Genomic DNA, 18,579 nt, shown 5'->3' on the forward strand with positions numbered 1-18,579 from the left:
ATGGGAGAATATTTCAGTGGTGTGTAACATCCATCCATCCATTGTCGGCACCGCTTACCCTCAGTAGGATCGCGGTGGTGCTGGAGCCCATCCCAGCTATCTTCAGGCAGTGGTTGCCAGCAAGTCGCAGGGTACACAAAAATAGACAATTCACTCGCGCATTCACACCGAGGGATAATTTGGATCAGCCAATTGGCCTGACATGCATGTTTTTGGAATGTGGGAGGAAACCGGAGTGCCTGGAGGAAACCCACGCAAACAAGGGGGGAACATGCAAACTCTGCACAGGAAGGCTGGCAGCTGGATTTGAACCCATGACCTCATAACTGTGCCCGCAAGCGCTGCCGCTCCGCAGGGTGTGTAACATATACAAGTTTATTTTATGTTGTTTTATATATATATATATATATACATCCATTCATTATCCGAACCGCTTATCCTCAGTAGGGTCGCGGGGGTGCTGGAGCCAATCCCAGCTATCTTCGGGCAGTGGGCAGGGGACACCCTGAACTGGTTGCCAGCCAATTGCAGGGCACACAGGGACAGACAATTCGCTCGCTCATTCACGCGAGGGACAATTTGGACCGGCCAATTAACCTGACATGCATGATTTTGGAATTTGGGAGGAAACCGGAGTGCCCGGAGGAAACCCACGCAAGTACGGGGAGAACATGCAAACTCCACACAGGGGGTTCGATCTCATGACCTCGGGAACTGAGCCGCACACGCGCCGCAGTGCTGCCCTGTTTTATACACATATACAAAAAAAAAAATATATATATATATATATATATATATATATATATATTTTTTTATATATATATATATATATATATATATATATATATATATATATATATATATATACATATATGTATGTATATATATATATATATATATATATATATATATATACATATATATATATATATATATATATATATATATATATATATATATTGTCATATATAGAGATAGATAGATAGATAGATAGATAGATAGATAGATAGATAGATAGATAGATAGATAGATAGATAGATAGATAGATAGATAGATAGATAGATAGATAGATAGATAGATAGATAGATAGATGGATAGATAGATAGAATACAACAACGCGCTAACCACCTCACCATGATTAACAGGGCAAGTCATTGGTTTTTTGTTTCGTTTGAAACATCCTCTTCATATCATACAAGCACAAACACGGTTCATATAATTTGCCTCCATTTATTTTTATCATTTTTATCATTTATTTAAGGGCTTAATGAGATATTTTGGATGTATTTTGCAGAGAAAAAAACGGTAGCAATTCCATATTGCTCTCACAATCCTGATGTCACAGTCTTCAGAGCTTTAGTTCTTGCTACAAGTCAACATAGATCGACAGCAGTGAAGCTGAGACTTTTACTGGCAATGGATAAGCAAAAGAAACAAACCGTGGTTGCATTTGGAAACACACCAAATAAATAGACAGTACATTAAAATCATTTTGAAATCACTTTTTTTGTGTGTATATCTCCAATATCTTCATCAGCATCTGTGCCTCCTGTAATAGACACACGCAGAAACAGTAAAATATACGGGTGAAAACATTTAAAAAAAAATAAAAATAATAATAATTATATAAAAAGAATATTAAGTTATTAAATGTACAAAGTTATTTTAATTTGAAAAACACTATAATAATATTCTGTTTCTTTGTGAACCATTTTGCTATATCATCAAGTAATAAGGTGGCCCCCAAAATATAATATTTTTAGGGCCCAATGAAGGCTCGGCCTGGCCCTGAATGGATGCTAGAACCAAGGGGTGTCAAACATGTGGACCAAGGGCTAGAACAGGCCCGCCAAGGGTTTGAATATCGCCAGCGAGACAAGATTGTGAAGCACAAGAGAAAAATGAGCTCCTTCCTTCCTTCCTTCCTTCCTTCCTTCCTTCCTCCGTCTGTCTCTCTCTCCCCCATTCTTTTCTTTCTTTCTTTTTTTCTTTCTTTCTTTCTTTGTTTCTTTCTCTTTTTTTCTCCCTTTCTCTCTAACTTTTTTCACACACACACACACACACACACACACACACACACACACACACACACACACACACACACACACACACACACACACACACACACACACACACACACACACACACACACACACACACACACACACACTCTTCCCCTCTTTTCTTTTCTCTCTTTCTCTAACACTCTCTATTTTTTTCTCTTTAGTAGTCTAGTCCAGCCCCATGTTTTTTTTTTACCATGAGTTAAAATGAGTTTGACACCCCTGCTCCAAACCAAGTTTTGTTTGTCTTTGAATTGTCAATGAATGAATATTCTGAAGCTGAATGTACAGTATCTGAATTTATGAAGACAAAACCAACAACAATGTCGAAAAGCTATATTTCTGTAGTGCATTTTTTCAAGCTACCTGAGATTTTAAGTGACTCTCTCGTGAGTCGGCCTGTGCTTCCACGGCCACTCGCAGGAAATCCTGAAAAAGCTCACTTAGCCCATCGCGTCCCTGCAAGACATCCAAGTCTCCTATCTCCTCTTCCTCGCTGGAAGACAGCGGCGGTGTTTCCATCACACTCTTTTTGCCCATGAAATGACCTGAAACACCATCCAAAAATACACAGAAAGGAATAACAATATTGTAAGAGTGCAGTCAAACATACTGGATATTCTTTTGATTGTTATTGAAGTTTTGAGGCAGTTAGGCTTGAGCAAAGCAGTTACAATGAGACGGCGCCTAGAGATGAACAATTAATCAAGCTTACGTTGACAAATTTCTTATATTTCATAATGTGTTGTATTTTCTCCTTTATTTCTTCTCTATCATGTTGCAATAAACAAATCACAAGAAAAGAGAAAAGGGATGAAAGGTTGAAGTCAAAGGTTTAAAGAGACCCATCCCAAAATAACTTTGATTGCTTCTTATAGATAGATAGATAGATAGATAGATACTTTATTCATCCCCGCAGGGAAATTCACACTTCCAGCAGTCTACCCTGTTGTTTATTAACAGATGAACATGATGCCCGAGGGGTGCTTGTAGCGAAGTGGATGACGTCAGGCCAGTCCAAAAATTCGACATCCCTGCGGCAGATGGAGAACTTTTCTTTGCGAAAATCCAGGGATACACCACCTCGTTTTAGCAAGTCCGTCAAACATGTAAACAAATTATCATATCTTACATCCAGATGTGGGTAGTAACGAGTTACATTTACTCCGTTACATTTACTAAAGTAAGTTTTGGGGCATATTGTATTTCTAAGAATATTTTTCAATCACCATACTTTAAACTTTTAATTGAGCATATTAGTGAAGACAAAACTGTACTCTTACTCAGCTGCAATAGGCTACATTGAAGCTGTTACTTAAATCCCCTCCATCTAAGTATGCATTTGTATTTCGCCGCTATTTATTTTCTCAGAGACCTCGTTTTTTTATTTGACCAGTGTCCGAAACAACCACCAGGTGGCACTTTCTCTTGTACTGTATATTCAATCTGCAACCTCAGTGGAACTGTTTCAAACTAGGCTTAAAACGCACTTCATAAATTATTCCCTGAGGTTACTTTCGTTTTTTATTATTTAGAAAAGAAAACGCTGCAATTAAATCCAAACATATTAACAATTATTTTAAATGATTGCTGTAAAATTGTGACTGTTGTTGTCTTGTATTGAATTATTCAGAAAGGGTGTAATAGAATAGAATAGAATAGAATAGAATAGAATAGAATAGAATAGAATAGAATAGAATAGAATAGAATAGAATAGAATGGAATAGAATACAGCATAATGCAACACAATACATTACAATACAATACAACAGCCTTTATTGTCATTATACAGAAGTACGACAAGATTAGACAGATTTTCCTCTCAGCGCAAAAGTAAAACATATCATTTCCACTTCAAATTGAAGTACAGTACAGGTTTGTTGTAGTGTACTTGGACAAAGAAAATCTTAAAAGGGAAATCCCGGATTAACAGAAATTTAGAAAGTAAAAAAACATACCTCAAGTATTAAGCCCATTACATAAAGTACAGTATGGGTTTCTTTCAATCATTGATTGACAATCAATATGTGAGTATGTAAAGAAAACTGACTACCATGCTATTTTTTTGAATATCAATGGGGTGATATACTTCATATTTCTCCCATACCTTTTTCTTTCACTAGAATAAATCTTTTTCTTTTACTAGAATAAATAAACAACACTTCTTTATCATGCCTTGGTATCATTACGTATGATTAAAATCTTGCTCTTACCTGTTGCCCAAAGGTTCCCTCTGGGGTTGACTTTAATTTTGGCCACTTTATTCCTCAGCTCGGTGAGGTCAAAACTGACTGCTGTGCTGACAGTAGTCAGAGAAAAGAGGAGCAGAAAAGTCAGGAAGCTGCAGAAGCACACCTTGCTCACCGTCAGACGCTTCATGGTGCACGTGCAAAGCCCTAGCAGTTCTTTTGCGGTGGAGGGATCGTTTCCCCTTTTATAGACCATACTGGGCTGGCACCACCCTCTCTGCTGATGATGTGTTTGACCTCACTGTATGTGCTATGAATCATTTTACGCATGATTACTTTCTCCCATATTTTTGTATGCCGTATTTTAGCGACCATAGGCGCTCGGTTTAATAAGGCGCAGTGTCCGTAGCTGGTTCTATTTTTGTATTTAACACTAGAGGAGGCGCACCCCACGATAAGGCGCGGGTGCCCTCTGCTTGCGTGAAATGTCCCCCATCGAGAATACAAGGTGCAAATACTCCGTGCTTTACTGTTCTATTACATTGCCCCAAAAATTAAATACTAGGACCAGGGGTTGAGGGGGCACCTTCCGGCACAACACAGACGAGCATTCAAGTGTGCGTATTTAAAATTACAGCACTAGTAAAACTGAGCTTGGTTGTGGTTTATTTAAGTGTTGATTAAAACACACAGATAAAAACTTGTCAGAGTTAGTTTTTCAGCTTCCTCCACTTGCGAACCTTCGATCACCACCCGAACCTCCCCTTTTTTTTCTCCTTTCAAATGTGTTGTGAGTCCCGAGAGGCTTTGATTAAAGATAAAAGCAGATACGAGTGGTGGGGAAAAAAGGCTCTTTGAACTCAGTTGGGAATTGTTAACATATATTTGTTAGAGAAAATATTCTATTTTCCACTTTTTAAGTAGACCTCAGGTGGTGCACACCACATTTGACTTTCGAGAGGTCAGACCAATCAAAAAGCAAAATTGTGTTTAGCGGTGGGGTTTGCATATCTGACTATGAGTATCTGTTAACAAGACCCGACTGAGTTCAAAGAGCCCTAAGGCTTTGTTTTTCCACCGGCCCTATCTGATTGCATCTTACTTTTAGCAAGAATGTTGGGGACGAACTCATTAGCTATGGGGTTGGGTGTATAGTGCTAGAGAGTGACATCATACTCATCCCCACAGTTTTTTTTTCTGTTTGTTAGTTTAGCATGAAAATGGTGAAAGTAAGAATAGGACTTCTTCAAGTACAGTCCAAACGCAAACCCAGTATGATGAAAAAAAAGAGCTAATATCCAAGAACTGCACACACTCACATGCGCATTATGAACAAACTGACAGCGCCTGGAATGATGCCACAAGCGGGGAGATGATGCATGCCAGTAAAAAAGTTAAAATCCTGACCAACTCGCTTCTTAGGGTCAGGAAGGGCAGGTGAGACTGCCTCATCAGTGATCACGAAAATACAAGGTTAAAAATATATTAAATTGGTATATTTATTTAGTGTTAAAGTTCTTCCACATTTACCTTCACAAATTTGGGATTTATTTTTTCAAAATCGCTGAATTTTCACAGGATGAATAATATTAATACAATCATAATGTAACCTATTACTGTGCTGAGTATCTGCAGAAGCAGAGTGAGGCACACAAATCTCTTGCCTTATGGTAGAGGGCAATAGTGAGACCAAGGATTCTGATTTGGCGCAGACCTCGTCCCCAAACAATAGAATTTGTGACAGTATTAGCAAGCTAACAGCAAGTTATCCCATCTAGTTTTTTTCTCTCCTTGTTGTCTTGACTATTTTCATAAGGGAGGATTGTCTATCTGTAGATACTTTTATTCTAAAGGGGCAGCTCATAGACTTCATTTACAGTTTAAGATACGACAATACAAGTTTTTCTATGCAAGGTTTATATCCAAAATTGTTTTTATGCTCTGCCAATCAAATAATATATATAAGATGTAGGTTCATTTATTTGTAAATATGACTGTGCCTCGCCAGACACAAACCTCACCACACGCAGAGGTGGATAGTTACACTAATCTGTTACATTGACTTCAGTAAGTTTGGGGACATTTTGTACTTCTGGGAGTATTTTCAAATCATTATACTTTTTACTTTTACTTGAGTAAATTTGTGAAGAACAAACTATACTTTGACTCGGCTACGTTTTGCTACATTGAGGCCAATACTAAGAAACTTCAATCGTCCCCACGCAAGTACGCACATTTCTCTGAGTCCTTAGCTTGCTTTTTTTCCCTGACTGTTGAGAGCCACTGTAAGGGCCCACGCTCCGCCTCTTATAAAAGGGGCAGCGTCACGTACCAAGCAGATGGCGGTTCTAAGGCAAACCGGCGGGTGTGTGTTTGGCCATGGAGCCAAAAGTTATAAAGAGAGAAATAACTGCACAAACTGATTAATGTAATTTAATTTATTCTACCTTTTCAAAGGTTGCTATTTTATTTTGATTAATGCAAGTTCTATTGCACTCTTTTTGTTGCCCAGATAAGGGACACATTATGCACCTAAGTTGTTTTTTTCCAATCCACAAAATAAAATGGACATCAAAAACTGGATATTCCGTAATTTATTTGTATAATGACGTAGTTAAACTTGAGGCGGTATCGTACAACAGAGTAGTCATGTCATTCTCCTCAGGATGTGCTGCATCCAACTTAGTCATTTTGATATTAAGCTAGTATGAATACATACAGCATGTGTTCATTATAAGGCATGTATTGGGCTTTTATTTTTTTTGCAGCTCCTTACAAATTTGTCTTTTTGGTCCAATAAGGCTCTTTCAACATTTTAGGGGGCTGACCCCTGGGCGAGTTTGTTGTTCTGCCTTTGTTGTTCTGTACTTTGTACTTGTGCTTAATTTATTTATTTGATTTACGTACTTAAATTTACCTTTATAATTTAAAGCTAGTGTTAAAACAAATGTAATTTATTGTTGATTAGATGGATTATGATGATTTGATGATCTGATTGAGCAGTTGTTTAAAAAATAATAATAATAAGACGTTGCTACTTTTTACTTCTACTGCACTGCCCTGAATAAAGTATCGGTTCTGAATCCCGTGGCAGCAACACAAACTCAAATTGAAACCTCAAAGGAATGGAATTGATTAAAAAATGTCAATTCATTACCACACGCATTACAAAATTGTATCACAACTCTACTCCACGCATTTGTTGCCGGGGTCCCTGACTGGCCCCGACAATGAGCCACATGACATTGGAGGAGTTGCAACATGCAGCTCTCATCAGCACGCTGGCGTTCTGAGGCACAAGCTGAAACTCTTTCTTTTTCTCCACGTTTGCTTTAGCGATTACAAACTGGCGTGGCTACTTTACCCTTTTTTTGATAACCTTTGCCATTCTCTCACTCGCACACACACTGCTTTAATGTCAGCTCAATTATAAAACTGTGGGAACCGCAGTCATATTTGCCGACAAGTTCACAACTTCAATGGACTGCTTATCTTCATTTTGTTTTTAATGTGTGATGGGGAGTGGTTAAGGAGAACATATCCGATGTAAAAGGTCACTCTTGTTAAAACCCCCGGTGATGCAAGTGGCAAATTATGAAGATACTAAGTGAAAACCGGACAAGGAAGATGACATGTAATCAATTGCCATAAACAATAACAACAACAACAGGTGAAGGATTTTATACATTTGACTATAAGGGATTTTGTACGATCAAATACAAATTACATTTATCGAGTGCAATGAAGATTTTTACTGAGTGAGCTTCAGGTCACGCCGTTCCGAATGCGAATGTTTTGTTTAGTTCTGTTGATAACAGGACTCTGACGCAGAAAGCCAGACGCACAAGGACAGACATCGAGGTGTGGGGGTGTTTCCTGGTACGCCCATGGGAGGAGCCGGCACACGAGCTGGCAGAAAAAACGTGGGCCGGGAGAACTTCAGAAGATCGAGAGGGAGAATCGATAGAGAAGGCTTGACGAAGACTCGAGCGACACTCGGCCAATTCGATGGAATTCACTTAGTTAAATACTTTAAGAAAATAAATCTGACCCCGTGTGGAAATGCCGGCCTCTTGTCCGTCTTTTCACAAAAAGAAACGAGCGCGCATTGTTAGGTGGTGTTTGGTTAATGGAGTCAGATAACTAATTCGAACAATTTGGTAAACAGTACATTTTAATATCTTTTTTCCTAACACAGGGAATGAGCAGTAAATGAACATAACCACTGTTAATTCATGGTTGTGATGATATATGCATACTGGTAACCAGTGTTGGTCAGTTACTTGAAAGTGAAATAAATTAACTTGTTATAGTTACACACTCCCTAGTTACATGGCTCCTTTCTTGTGTCCCATTTTATCCAGAGGGACGAAAGCATGACCAACTTGGGTGCCGAGGTGCTTATCTTGTTTGGGTGTTTGGGCATTTGGGTTGGCCATGGTCCCAAAAATATTTTGTGTGTGATTTTTGCTACTTTTCCCCCTTTTTTATTTTCTTTGTTTTTGTGCATGCGTTTGTCTTGCTGTTGGTCACCCCTCTCAAGGGATATGACCACAGTAAATAGATAGATCGATAGTTACACACTACTTTTGCCCAAAAGTAACAGTTAGTAACTGAAGTACTGTTCAGTAAAAGTAACTAGTTACCAAGGAAAGTAACTATTTCTGTTACTTTAAAACTAAGCCGGTGTATGTCATAATATTTGAAATTTTTCTGAGCAGTATTTGAAGTCAGTTGAATAGAGAAGAGACATGTAGTTGTGTTATAGAACCTTGTAATATTTATTGCACCCCACAGCAACAGACCATTTATAATGCACTTGAAGTGCAGTATAAAATATAATAAAATGACAATCAACATGTTCATTATAACACAAGAACACACAAAAACGTTCAAAAATATGCGCAAAAATGTACATAAACACGCACGAAAATAAACAAACACGCAAAATGTTAGCTCGAATGAAAATGTACGTAAACACACACAAAAAATTACGTAAATACACACCCAAAAAACAAACAAAAAAACAAAAGCAAAACCCAAAAACGTACGTAACGCATCGCTTTTGATCGTCAGTACCGGTAACGTTGTTCTAACGGCAGAAAAAAATAGTAAATTACAGTTACTGAAAAAATATCGCCGCTACGTCATGGAATTATTTATGACACTGCTGGTAACACTGAGAATATGTTCAATTTTCCCCATGCTTACCTTTTCTCAAACCTTTTAAAGGACAGTCCGTACTATTTGACCAGTAGCTGTCACAGCATTGTGTTGTGCAACTAAAAACAAGTGATATAAAGAACAATAATACAAACTATGAAGACTCATTGACCAAACCTCACAATTTTTCTTTTTTGCCCAGCCTTCACAAGATTTTTTTGGGGGGTCCCCGAAGCAGCAAGATCGAAGACAATGACGTCGACTTGAGTTGACTAGGAGGTGCTAAACATCACACAATGTCCCTTTACTGCGAATGTTATGTTCAATGCACCCAAATTTGACCATAGATGGCATTCTGAATAATGTGCAATCATTGGTAAGTCTCCAATTTCTTAAGTGGCTAAATATAATGAAAAATAACAACTTTGCCTAAAGCAGGCTTTGTCTATCCTTTTCAAAGCTAAAGTTGAGCACTATTTAAGCACTTCAAAGCCAATTTTCCAATTTCTCCAGTACCCTGTCCTCTAGGGTGTGACACGTAGGGGACAATGATGTTTTCATGACCATGTCAACTGTTATTAGTCACCATTGAAGAAGAGATGCAATGGCAAAGCGAAGCCACCAGGCCAGGTGTGTCATAGAGATAAGATGGGGCCTAAAAAATTCCAGCCTGACCTGACCCCAACCAATTGACTTGTTTTGAGGGACCGAGTCCAAAGCAAACAGGAATGTTCCCATTTTACATGTGAAGACTCTGGAGGAGTGTTTTTTCAACCACCCTGGTAAAGGTCAAGTAACAGTGCATCACTGCTCACCCATTTTCTGGTTACAGCCATGTGCCTCTCACAAGCCCTTATATTAGGCAGTCTTTTTGGGTCAAAACCAATAGGAAAATGGACGTGCTATGAGCTAAAACTGATGGATTTGGCAGATTAATACATAAAATAACTGAAATATTTATATAAGTATATATTATATTTTGTTTATGTAACGATAAGGCTAAAATACTGAAAAATGCAGATTCCTGGCACAGAAGACAACGCTTGTTACTCTCTATAAACTGGAATAGTAAACTACGGAAGATTCATAGTATTTGGTAGCACTGAAAAAAAATAACAATTTAATATCGAATGGTAACCAGATTCCATATTTAATGAAGATCATATCAAGTTGTCATAAAATACATCACATCTGTTTTTTCAAAGACAATAAGTAGACAGGAAAAAAACACTGTTAGCTAGCAGGTAGCTCATCTGTTGGCTGGTTCCCTCACAAAAATATGTCAAAGCTATTCTCATTTCTACAAAAGGCTTAAAGAAATGATACATAAAGAAAATTTGGACAGATTGGAGCCCAATTGCTGTGTTGAAGGCGTCATAACTTGGGGTTCTTTTAATTTTGAGGATTTAGACTTCACTCCCGGTGGACCAACACGAAGAGACCCAACAAGAAGAGAACGGCGCACTGTGGGTGGACAGAGCAGAAGGTTAAAATAGGGGACATTGAGGCTAACGTTGATTTGCCAAGTAAGTGCTTCAACCTACTTTGAACTTGGGGTAGTCGTTCATAAGGATGGTGACGATTCCAATGTATGGCACAAACCTGATAGAAAGACAAGAAACAAGTTCGATCAGCTCCAAAATCTAGAGGCCGATTGATTATTGGCATGGATATCTGTATCTGGATTTTTCTTCATTCGCTGAGCAGATTATTATATTTGATGCAGCAGAAACGCTCTCTTTGCACCTACTCCTCCCCACCCACGCTTTGCGATTGGATAAGCGACTGAGGGCAGAGCCACTAAAGCAGGAGAGAGCGGCAGAGCTCAGCTAACTTGTTGTAGAATGCTCTTCCCATTTAGGAGAAAAGGGCTGGCATTGATAAGTTAATGACAGGGTTTTAGTGATAAACTGTTGTATAAGGCAAACTTAAAACCAATTTGACTTGCTCATATGTATGTGATGTGTATATTTGAGGATGTCCACTGTATCATGGTGAGCTTTGTTTATGGATTAAGAACAAATATAGAACCCAGTACAGAGTGTTCGAAGTAGTACAGGGAGATACCACCCTTATTATTGTATCCTGCACTAGGGCTTTGCGGAATTTCTTTCAAGAGGGTGTATAAAATAAGACAGCAAGGTCAGGCTGATTACAAGTCAGGTATACTGTAGGGCGTAAAGGAAAGTTCATTTTTAGCTACCCTTGATTTGATGAGGAATACCTGAAGAGGATATTTTCGTGATCCAGAACTCTTTAATGAAAATAAACAAGCGAGGCTCCCAGACACTTCAACCTCACATGTATTGAGTCATTCAGAAATGTCTCATTGACTTTGCAGTCAAGTGAAATCATCAAATGCAGGGTTCGCCTTTTCATGGCCAAATTCAAGTACTTTTTAACACTTTTAAGGCCAATTTTTCAATGTTTCCAATGCCTTCAAAGGAAAAAATCCAGCGCCAAACAAAATAAAGTTTTTCTTGATTGACTTTAATGACAAAATAATGTCGCTGTCTTGCTGCTAACACATACTTTGTGCCATTTTGAGAGGTTTCTATGGATGATATTTTTGTGTCAATGGACTGCTATAAACCGACATAAATTCTGCCTTTCTCTAACAATGCACGAGCAGCTTTGCTTCGTCACACTTGTTTACAAACACAGCAGGGGCTCCAAGTGTTTTGGGCAATAATTGAGTTCAATGCAGAAAACAAAGATAGTACTGAATGTACAAAAAGCAGATAAAATAGCCAAAATTTGACTCATTTTAAAGAAAGTGATTGCTCCGAAGCAGAGTGAATTCAATCTTAGAGACTGCTTATATTTTACTTTTTGCATTACTTATCTTAATTCATATTTTTTTTGCGTGTTTTACATAGGATTCCTGTTTTAATAAGTTAAAATAGAATAATAAGAAGCTAATATTTTTGCATTTTATCATTTCTTTATAGATAGATAGATAGATAGATAGATACTTTGTTCATCCCCGAAGGGAAATTCACATTTCCAGCAGCATCCCTGAGCTGAGAACAATCGAGAACAATCGAAAATAACACGGGAGCTGCTGGAGTGGCTGCCATTCGTGACGGCGCCGGAAGAAAAGATTCAATTTGAATCATGTACAAACAAACAAACAATTGAATCATGTACAAACAAACAAACAAACAAAATATTCATGTTTCAATAAGTGGAGTGTTAATAAAATGGGGGGAAAATAATACTGATATAACCAGGTAAAACTAATTTTAAGTTACCTGTCCAAATGAATGTTGTGCCATCTCACCTTTCCCACTCTCTCTCCTCTCACCTTTCCCACTCTCTCTCCTGCAGTTGACTTGCTGCTGCTCGCTCCTGAAACTAATACTTACCTCTTTGTGTATTGTGCAGTCCCTTCTCTAGACAAGGTCTCACTCGGGTACAATGACAGTGAGCTTGGGGTTGAAATATGTTTTCGTAGTGGTCGCTGTATGTATGTATAAGAGTATTCATGTAGGTAGATTCTTATCACTCACTTGTACCACTGTAGAGTTAAAATGTAAATGTATATCTTATTGTTTTGCATTTTCAAGGATTTTGTTTTGTTGTATCTGTTCAGTGTGTAAAAAGCTAAAACTTTTGTATTTCTTTGGGTAGCTGTCCTCTTGTATGCGACTAGCAGGGGGCAGTGAGGCTTCACATGACATCGCCATAATGACAAGCCACCAAAGCAGGCGTGTCGGTGTAATTTTCACGCACTTTAAAATATATTTTCTTCAGTTATTGCGTGTTCTATAAAGTCAGACTACCAAGAAATGGCAACAATTTCAAGCATTTTCATGCACAATTAAAGCCTTTTTATAAATATTACTTAATAAATGATTGAATCTTAGTGTTACCCCCGCGCTCGTCCCACCACGTCCTTCTTCTCTAGCCAGTGTTGTCCTTGCTTGTATAGACCTCGGTCATCGATGGCGTTATTATCACCTTTTGTCAAGAACTTGATGTCTCCATTTGCCCTTGTAAAAAAACAAAAAAACACATTTGTGATCTTAACGAAACATTTCCACAACGAACTTGTGTCAAAACATAATTTATACGCACTTTTCATGAATCTTCAACACTCTGTGTACGATTGGGATCTCTCTGCCCTCTATCCTGAAGACCACGATCTCGCCTACCCGGATGGGATCCTCGACACGATTGGTGAGAAAGAGGAGGTCTCCTCTGTGAAAAGCTGGCTCCATACTGCCGCTGGAATTACCCGCAAAAAAGGAGTGATCCTTCATTGTCGTAGCAGCGTGATATTTTTTTAACCTCCATTATCGACACACCTTTTGGCTCATTGTCAAATTAGTGCCTTGTTGTGCTCAGCAGAACATGAAAGGCATAAAGAGTCACTAGAATGTATCAGCTTATAATTAATGCTTTTGTGAACTACTATGCAAAATGGTTCTTTTGGAACACAATAACTAACAGAAAATTGTCAAATCATTATTGGAAAATAGGGCTGCACAGTTTACTGTTTTTTTTTTGTGTAATCGCAAGACACAGTGTTTTTTCCAAGGATTTATAGTTCCATGTTTGTGAGTGACAGCGTGCTTGGCCAACTAAGCTTTAATGACACTCCTCAATAAAAGCGAAGCAAATTATACGTGCAGTGTCTGCGCGACTGTCAGTAAAACAGCAAGCGTTTTGTGCAATTGGCCAGCAAAACAAACTGCGGTTTGTTAGGTAGTAGCCTCAGAGGCTCGTTACTTTAAAAAATAAAAAACATCAATTAAATTAACCCTAACCCTGAGGAAGGCCAGAAGAGCGGAAAGAAACAGTGATTACCAGCAGGTGCTCTTTGGATTGTTATAGAGTCTGGGAATCGACTAAGGCAGAGAACTTCTTAAGGCACACCTGCAGTGGCTGTATTTCAACAACGTCAGATCCATTACCCATGAAATGGATGACCTGGAGCTGCTATTCGTGAGAAACCATTACATTTGTGACTCTTATTTTAATCAGGACGGAGACCTGGCTGAAGTCGCAGTCACCCGATGGTAGCGTGCAGCCAGCCTCTCTTTAAATCACTTTCTTACACAGAAAGGAGAAGCCCCCCTATTTCTTTATACTTTTGTATGACAATCAATTCCATTTATTCAACAGCAATTCTGTTGTTATTTGTAGATTTATAGTTGTTTTTGTGTCACAGTTCTATTCTCTAATGACTTCATCTCTAGGTAAGTTGCATGTCACTATGATTACGTTTGCACACAAAAGAAAACTCGTAACATAATAATGTTGACTTAGCTTGCCCGTGTAACACCAGTTGGAACCTTATTTAATGCCCAAGTGGTCAAGCATGCAAACACATGGAAATATTTAAGAAATGTTTCCAGACTATGAGAATGAATAATAATAAAAATTCCAGTCCTACCTGAGAACAACAACAATGGGACTCTCGCTGCCGGTAACGACCATTAGACCCTTCCAGATCATCAGAGCAGAGGAAACTATCATGCCAAAGTTCAGTACTTGGTAATAGAGCTGCAAAACACAGCATTTACAAGTTTAGACACACAAAAAGGTTGATTAGGTCAACTACGACATCTATATTGCTTCCTAAAGATGATTAAATGACATGATATATGCATCAACAAACTCATGTCCAAAGTCCGGGTAGGGGCCAGCTGGCCAGTGATCACATTTTTATTGGCCCGTCATTCAATTAATAATACGTCGCCCGCCAGTAATGTTGACCGCAGTTTAAAATAAATTCGTACCATTTCACCAGACGATCGCAGTAGCCCTTTGGCCACGTTGCTCTCGGCTTTCTGTGAGAATTTTATCCCAGACCATTTTCGACATGCCGATTGTATAAGAAAAAGCCAAGTTGACTGTGTGGGCTGTCGCTTCCAGTCGAAATTGGGAGTATTTTTTTCACTGAAATCTAAAACAACTGCCTAATTTGCCAAGAGACTGAGGCTGTTTTAAATAATATAAAATATTAAGAGGTACGGACACAGTGAAAAGGTAAGGCAACTGGGAGCTGTTTTAAATGCACTTCAGAGCTTTTTCACGAGACCCTGCGAGTCAAATGAAAATGCAACAAAGGCGAGCTACGAGGTTGTGACGCCTATTGCCAAGCACCGCAAACCTTAAGTTTATAATAAACTGTTCAACGAATGTTAGGCTGTATAGTTGGCTCTCACACATTTTAAGCTTACCAAATCTGGCCTACTTTCTGAAAAGTTTGAAAACCCCTGAACTGATACTCCGTTTTAATAAACAATTTGTATTAATGTACATCCCAGTCCTTTAACATGTCTTGAAGTAAATTGAACTTTAAAAAAACTTGCTGAAATTGTTGATAGTGCTGGCACACTAAATCTTGAACTCAAAATAAACCTATCAATTCCTTTGATAGACCCTTTATATTTTCAGTTTTACTTGTTCATTCTCCATTTTTAAAAACAAGTTTGTGGTGGAAATTAAAATCAATCCAAAGTCTAAAATTCTGTTTTAATATTACTGATTATAGTAAAAACATCTCAAAATATTAGAGTATTATGGTGAAAAGGTACACGAGGAAGCCATAAGCTATAATCAGCAATAATATATATAAAGGCTTGTAATATTTCAGTTGATTTGTAATGAATCCAGAATGTAAGACAGTTTTGTAATTTTAGCACAGAAAATAAAACTACCACAATATTCAAATTTTCGGAAACAGTCCTGTATGGGTCTGAAGATTTTCAATTCCTGTTCCTCTACATATTCTATGATATTGGATACGTTCAACTATTACTCAGGTCCACATACATAATTGACATTTTCCCACAAATTACATATTGCCATATTACATTTAATAGACTAGAATAAATTGTTTTAAAGTCTTCTGGATATAATTTAGATTTATTTCCCCACGTTTCGTCTGTTATAACCTAAGCATAGTAGCACTTTGATCATGAAAAATGGAGGGTATTAACCAGTGGTCCTTAAAGTACGGCACACCTCCAAAATGGGCCAGCTCTCTGAACAATACAAGAGAGCATTTTGACACGCAATTTATTTTTAACCCCCCCCAAAAAAAAAATGTATAAATGTCTTTGTAAGCAGTGAGAGCGCCAAACTCTTTCCACTAGTGTGCCAGTAATATGACATATGAAAAGGACTTGTATTCTATCTACTAACTTTAGTGATGGTACATGAGACAAAAGTTAATTTTGCTGTGTATTTACATGTTACAATGACAATAAATGATCTACCATTCTTCAATTTTAAGTGACAGATCTATTGTCATTGTCACATGTGAAATGCACCAAGAAATGAACATTCTTCTCTTGAGCTCAGAGTAAAAACAGTCAGATAATGACATTAAATCCAATGTCATCTATATTCCTGTTGGTCCGGTGCTCTGACTGCACAGCTAAACTGGACCTGTTTAGAATGTCCCGTTTGACAGCTTATTGAGGTCAACATAATTCATAAACTTTTGAATACAAGTGTGTTTTAAGCCTAGATTTAAACACTTCCCGAACCTGCGTATTTCTTCTTGGCTCTTGGGATAACTAGTAGACCAGCAAATCCAAGTGAAGGAGCTACAATATACACACTGTACCTTTAAATTTATTTGGAAAAATAATCCTCTACACTATTTTGGCAACAAGTAATAAGTTCACCTTTCATAAAATATTTTTTAAAATCCCAAGTCATGTCATATAGCCCTTAATATCACAAAGGGCTTTACTGATTACATACGCAAGGTAGTTTAGAAGAAATTTTAAGCCTTTTACATTTGTTCACAATCCTAGATTTAAGTCTTTATAGATAGATAGATACTTTATTCATCCCCGAAGGGAAATTCACATTTCCAGCAGCTGAGCAGACTTGCAAGAATTTAGGTGGTAACTGTCTTCCGTTGGCCATATTAACTGACTCCAAAAGTAAAGGACTGCAGGCTTTCTAGGATGTTTTACGTAATCTTTGACCTGCATATTTTAGCTGGAAAACACTCAAGCATCTGATTAGAATACTTGGGCTACATAGTCTTTTAATGACAGTTGAATTTATTTGGTTTCGTGCTACGGGAGAGGACTTTGTTTGACTCTTTATCTCGTCTAACATCGCCTGTCTCCGCGTTCATGTTTAATAGTTTATCATGGGGTCACATGAGGACTTAAGACACTCCAAACTCAAACACTCTGCCACTGAGGTACCACTGCCCCCTAGTGAAGTGGGGGTGCAATTTTACTTTATTCTGGGGAATTTAACAAAAAAAAGTTCATTGAACAGAGCCTCGTGGAACCACAGCATTAAGGTCCAGTGGAGGAAAATTTTACCAAAAACACCATGCAAGCGTGTGATACATAATCATTAACGATTCCTTGCTAGGACACATAAACACAAGTTCAGTTCAAAATTAGTAGTACAAGCTAGCTATTGCTCAAACCGACTGGTCAACTTGATAATAGCATGTTAGATTAACACCACATAAAAAAAAATATGTGCATTTAGTTATTTTTTTCCCCAAGTGTTGGCGGCTAGCAACCGTTAGCCCAGAGGGTCTCCTTCTTCCACAAAGAATTGAAGAAAAGCCATTCGAACCCACCTGCCGCTTGTTCATGCGACGCACGTCGTCGAGGGAATCAAACGACAACATTGTGGAAAACGAAGACTGGATGAGCGAAAACGCCGACATTCAGACTGCCTCAGAACGGCGGGCAAGCATATGGATGCGGCGTCAACTCCGTCCACAGACCCCCGTTCTCTCATCGACTTCCGGGTGCGTGCCGCGACCGGAAGTCCCGCCCACAGCCTGTCTGCGTTGAGTTGGCGCTACGGGATACGAGAGCGCAAACGAGGGAGGGCTGTAAAGTAAACCAAAGCCTGCAACAGCGATTGTTTGAATAAAATATATATTGTACACTTAATATTATCTCCTTTTTTTCCCCAAAAATTGTATTTACATTTTCTTTTTACCGGTGGTACAGACGATCGAGGACAGGGGCGTTACCGGAGGGGGGAGGGATGGGCAGACGTGTCAAACATACGGCCAGTTCCAGCCCATTGGATGATTTGTTTCGGCCTGGCTCAACTTTCGGGCTATGTAAATTATAAAAGTAAGTCTGTAGCTCATATCTATCAAGTCAAGCTAAGTCACATTTATTTGTATAGCCCTTAGTAACAAAATGTCTTGA

General features: G+C 38.4%; 2 protein-coding genes across 2 annotated transcripts; both read right to left on the reverse strand.

The window, feature by feature from the left end:
- Positions 1–1,216: 1,216 nt before the first annotated feature.
- nmbb (neuromedin Bb) lies at positions 1,217–4,459 on the reverse strand. The gene is made up of 3 exons (XM_088333293.1): positions 4,277–4,459; positions 2,430–2,611; positions 1,217–1,549 (listed from the first exon to the last, which is right to left on the reverse strand). Exons 1-3 carry the CDS (start codon positions 4,440–4,442, stop codon positions 1,499–1,501), a joined length of 399 nt encoding a protein of 132 aa, XP_088189419.1. The 5' UTR covers positions 4,443–4,459; the 3' UTR covers positions 1,217–1,498.
- Positions 4,460–10,530: 6,071 nt separating this feature from the next.
- sec11a (SEC11 homolog A, signal peptidase complex subunit) lies at positions 10,531–18,180 on the reverse strand. The gene is made up of 6 exons (XM_088334698.1): positions 17,991–18,180; positions 14,817–14,926; positions 13,496–13,645; positions 13,291–13,410; positions 10,960–11,017; positions 10,531–10,879 (listed from the first exon to the last, which is right to left on the reverse strand). Exons 1-6 carry the CDS (start codon positions 18,078–18,080, stop codon positions 10,829–10,831), a joined length of 579 nt encoding a protein of 192 aa, XP_088190824.1. The 5' UTR covers positions 18,081–18,180; the 3' UTR covers positions 10,531–10,828.
- Positions 18,181–18,579: the final 399 nt, after the last annotated feature.

This window comes from Urocampus carinirostris, chromosome 4, assembly GCF_059441175.1.
Source record: "Urocampus carinirostris isolate Australia breed hairy pipefish chromosome 4, RoL_Ucar_1.0, whole genome shotgun sequence".
Classification (NCBI taxonomy): domain Eukaryota; kingdom Metazoa; phylum Chordata; class Actinopteri; order Syngnathiformes; family Syngnathidae; genus Urocampus; species Urocampus carinirostris.

What these genes read in the sequence shown, in the direction of transcription:
- nmbb (XM_088333293.1), bottom strand. Translation starts at nt 4,442, where the DNA reads ATGAAGCGTCTGACGGTGAGCAAGGTGTGCTTCTGCAGCTTCCTGACT. An exon ending in AGGGAACCTTTGGGCAACAG is followed by an intron (nt 2,612 to 4,276) that starts GTAAGAGCAAGA and finishes ATGGTGTTTCAG; the next exon opens with GTCATTTCATGGGCAAAAAG. An exon ending in AGAGTCACTTAAAATCTCAG is followed by an intron (nt 1,550 to 2,429) that starts GTAGCTTGAAAA and finishes TGTCTATTACAG; the next exon opens with GAGGCACAGATGCTGATGAA.
- sec11a (XM_088334698.1), bottom strand. Translation starts at nt 18,080, where the DNA reads ATGTCGGCGTTTTCGCTCATCCAGTCTTCGTTTTCCACAATGTTGTCG. An exon ending in GTCGCATGAACAAGCGGCAG is followed by an intron (nt 14,927 to 17,990) that starts GTGGGTTCGAAT and finishes TGTGTTTTGCAG; the next exon opens with CTCTATTACCAAGTACTGAA. An exon ending in GTGTTGAAGATTCATGAAAA is followed by an intron (nt 13,411 to 13,495) that starts GTGCGTATAAAT and finishes TTTTTTTACAAG; the next exon opens with GGCAAATGGAGACATCAAGT.